Source organism: Trachymyrmex cornetzi, unplaced genomic scaffold (assembly GCF_001594075.2).
Source record: "Trachymyrmex cornetzi isolate Tcor2-1 unplaced genomic scaffold, Tcor1.1 scaffold1388, whole genome shotgun sequence".
NCBI lineage: Eukaryota > Metazoa > Arthropoda > Insecta > Hymenoptera > Formicidae > Trachymyrmex > Trachymyrmex cornetzi.
In genome coordinates, this window is record NW_017295969.1 from 180,731 (window position 1) to 184,412 (window position 3,682).

A 3,682-nucleotide genomic window follows, 5' to 3' on the forward strand; every position below is an offset into this window, starting at 1 on the left:
ATGAAATATATCGATATAATTATTATTTAATGTTGATGTATAATAATTATTTCGATGTATTCTACTAAAAAATAAAATTATTGGTTGATTACTTGTCAGTAAGTGGGCAGAGCTCACTTATTCTTTTTATCTTCATTTTCCTAGCTTCTGTCTTTATTTTTAGAACCCAACTCCATTTTTCAGAACCCAAGACACGAATAGTTATGATAGAAAAACACATAGATTACCTGGTACCTACTTAAGAGCTAAGAAGTGAATCAATTTATTTTGATAATTTTTACAAATTTTACTACTTTTCAGTTGTCGTATAAAACAAGCTTTGCACAAAGGTATGGCACGAGACGTAATATCTGTTACTGAAAAAAATTCAATAATATGCCAAGAAATAATCAGTGCAGTCGATATACACAGGAAAGCAATCGAGTCTGTAATTCTCATTAATTTAATCAAAGACGATTTCTTTTATTTTATAATGTAATTTTTCTTTAAATTATTCACTCTTCAATAAACTTGCATTAATATATTATTAATATACAATTCGAATTTTCAAGCACAAAGAATCTGATAAATCGTATGTACGCGTAATTATTGACAATAGTTATTTATATTTTATATTTATCCTGCGCATTATCCTTATTCAAGGTTTATCGAAATGACGAAAGTAAATTTTGAGTGGATGTATTTCATTGCGATACCATTCGCCGTACTAACGCTAAGCATTAATCTGTATCGCGTGAGTTACTTTTGATATATTCTTATCAATAATACCGAGTAACTAACAAATCTTAGTTAGGTATTGTAAACACGATACACTTGCGTGTACTATCGTATGCGTAGGTGCAAGCTCTGCACTTCTCACAAAGTAAAACTGATTGTTTATGTGATCATAGCTTTCTCGGCTAATAACGACCGAAGCATATGGGGATCTAATAACAACTCTTCTATTTGTTCTTGGCCATTTTTGGTATTTGTTCTTCTGCAACTATGTCGGACAAGAGGTGATCGATCATAGCAGCGATATTTTTTATAAAACGTGAGATTATTTAGATATATACCGTAATACATTAAAGAACAGTTTTTATTTTAAATTTGTTTCAATCTTAAAACTTTTACGACCTTCTAATAATATATTACGTAGATACAACATACAATGGTACATGGCGCCATTGAAAGTGCAATATTTATTATTGTTTGTAATGCGAAGAAGCATGAGATGTTGCACACTCATGATTGGCGGCTTGTTCATTCCATCGTTAGAAGGATTCGCCACGGTAAAGTCTTGATACTATAAATAATAATTTGTCGAATATTTTTGCTTTAGATAATCAAGAATACAATTTCCACGTTTTAGCTTATAAGCATGTCACTTTCGTATTTTATGGTAATTTATTCCATTCAGTGAGCGTGCTCATAAAATAAAATTTATCATTAGTCGAACACATAGTTTATCATAATCCAGTAATTCTGGTATGCTTGTTGCAAATGCTAATGTAATAAATTAATAATACACGAAAACAATTTTTTAAATTATATCTATTATCGTTTATTATACATATGAATAAAAATAAAATTTTACGGAATTTATCAATATATATTTTATGGAATCATGCATAATGCAAATATAAAAAAAAAATGAATGCAACATTATAGTAACAGGATACGCAATATTAACAATCGAACTACATTTTTAAAATAAGAAAAAAATTATTTCATTATATCATACATTTTTTTATCAGATTTGTAAAATTAATTTAGCTTAAGAAAAAAATAATTTATTACCATATAATAATATTATTGTCATCATTTAAAATATCTATTTAGAAAGTGTATTTATGCTTCCATAATTTAACATTAATAAATTAATTTAACAAAAAGACTATACTTACTATATATATAGACGCACATTTTTCACGATATAGTGAGTTTTAAGTGTAATTATTACAGTGCAAATAATACATTGATATTATACAATAGTTATAACAGCTTACTAATTTAGGATTTTGATGTAATCCAAAATAAGTCCTCACAGCACTTATAACGTCGAGGGGATAACCACTAGCTGAAATATTGTCCCACTGATTACATGATTTTATTTTATTTCATATGATTTCGTCTGATTACAAATAATTTTTTTTACTACATATGAATTTAGTAAAATATACAGTTTTATTTAATATTATACAATTTCTCTTGGTTGCATATGTAATTATCGGATTATACAGAGATTTCATATGAATTTTATAATGATTTCGAGAACTCTGTCCCACGATTACATTAAGTGGTTATTCCCTCGTATAATGTAATCTTCATAATGCTGGTCAAGCATGGTACACAGATCGTAGTTTCCAATAATTATTGCATTATGATTTTTCTTGTTAATTTCGAATGATATCAGCACATATTATTTCAATACACAAAGAAAGTACTGCAATGCTCCGCGTCTTGAATTGAAATGAAGGGACGTCTGAAACGTATGAAAGCGACATTACAACTGCGCTTGCGCCGATCGAACGTATGAAAGGAATATCAAATATACATATACACAGAGAAAAACATAATTGGCCCATACAAATAATAACGTTTACTCGAACATTATGAACAGACACTAGCCAAATATGCTTCGAAACTATAATTTGCATGATTATAGTACCCGATAGTAACCGATAGATATTCTATCGTAATTTTTCGCACAAGTTTAATACTTTATTTAAATATGTACAAATAGCGAATTATAAATTATGATCAAGCGTATGCCGAACTTACGAGATAACTCGTGGAAAGAAATTCGGCATAAACGCGTTATGACGTTTGTACTGAGATGGCAAGATTGCCCAGTGAACAGTTATTATACGATTAATCGAATTTTGTTACTATGTATCGGCTTATGGCCATATCAAAAGTCTATTTTGAAACATATTGCAATAGCATTTATAACGATAATGTTTGTATCGTCTATAATATTTCAGGTATGATTATAACTTTTTTATATCTCTTATTAATTTTCTTTATACAAACTATAGAAATCAAAGCCTTAAACGGTCTAGCTGGATCTTAATGCTTGTATGATTCTTATGTGAATTTATATACATATTATTACTACGTATGTAGTCCCCAGAAACGCGCGCCGAAATGATTTTTCGGTCTTGAAACGCTAACTCTATTAAACTACCGCAGTAATATCACGAGTTAAATTGACTGGCAATTTAACAATTTTTGATGCTTATTCGCATCTTCGAAACGATCTTAATAATGATGAATAACATATTAAAATCTGTAAATAATTAATTCTTATTGCGAAAAATATTACTTCGGCCGGGAGTTATGACATATACGGTCCTATAATATATTATATTATTTATTTACGTCGCCTAAAGAGACATTGTTCCTTCATATGTCAATTATTGCGAAGAATATTAGGGTAAACTAGGGTATTATGGCCATACGGAAAAGATGGCCATAGGCCATAATTTCTCCAACAATTGATAAATAATGCATTTTTATAGTCATTCTTAAAGATCAATATTTACAGTAGTTCATATGAGTACACTGTTCAAAATAACAATATTATAAATATTATCTAATATTTTTTCTTGCACGTGTCTGCTAAAAACTGTTATGTCTAATAAATTACAGTTAAGCTGCCATAATCAACATTACATACACAATAAAGGTACGTAAATTG

General features: G+C 28.8%; 1 protein-coding gene across 1 annotated transcript; it reads left to right on the forward strand.

Annotated features, from left to right (window-relative positions):
* The first annotated feature begins 652 nt into the window (after window positions 1-652).
* LOC108771068 (uncharacterized) lies at window positions 653-1,402 on the forward strand. The gene is made up of 4 exons (XM_018522962.1): window positions 653-661; window positions 891-1,033; window positions 1,139-1,271; window positions 1,352-1,402. The coding sequence occupies exons 1-4, from the start codon at window positions 653-655 to the stop codon at window positions 1,400-1,402; spliced, it is 336 nt and encodes a 111-aa protein (XP_018378464.1).
* Window positions 1,403-3,682: the final 2,280 nt, after the last annotated feature.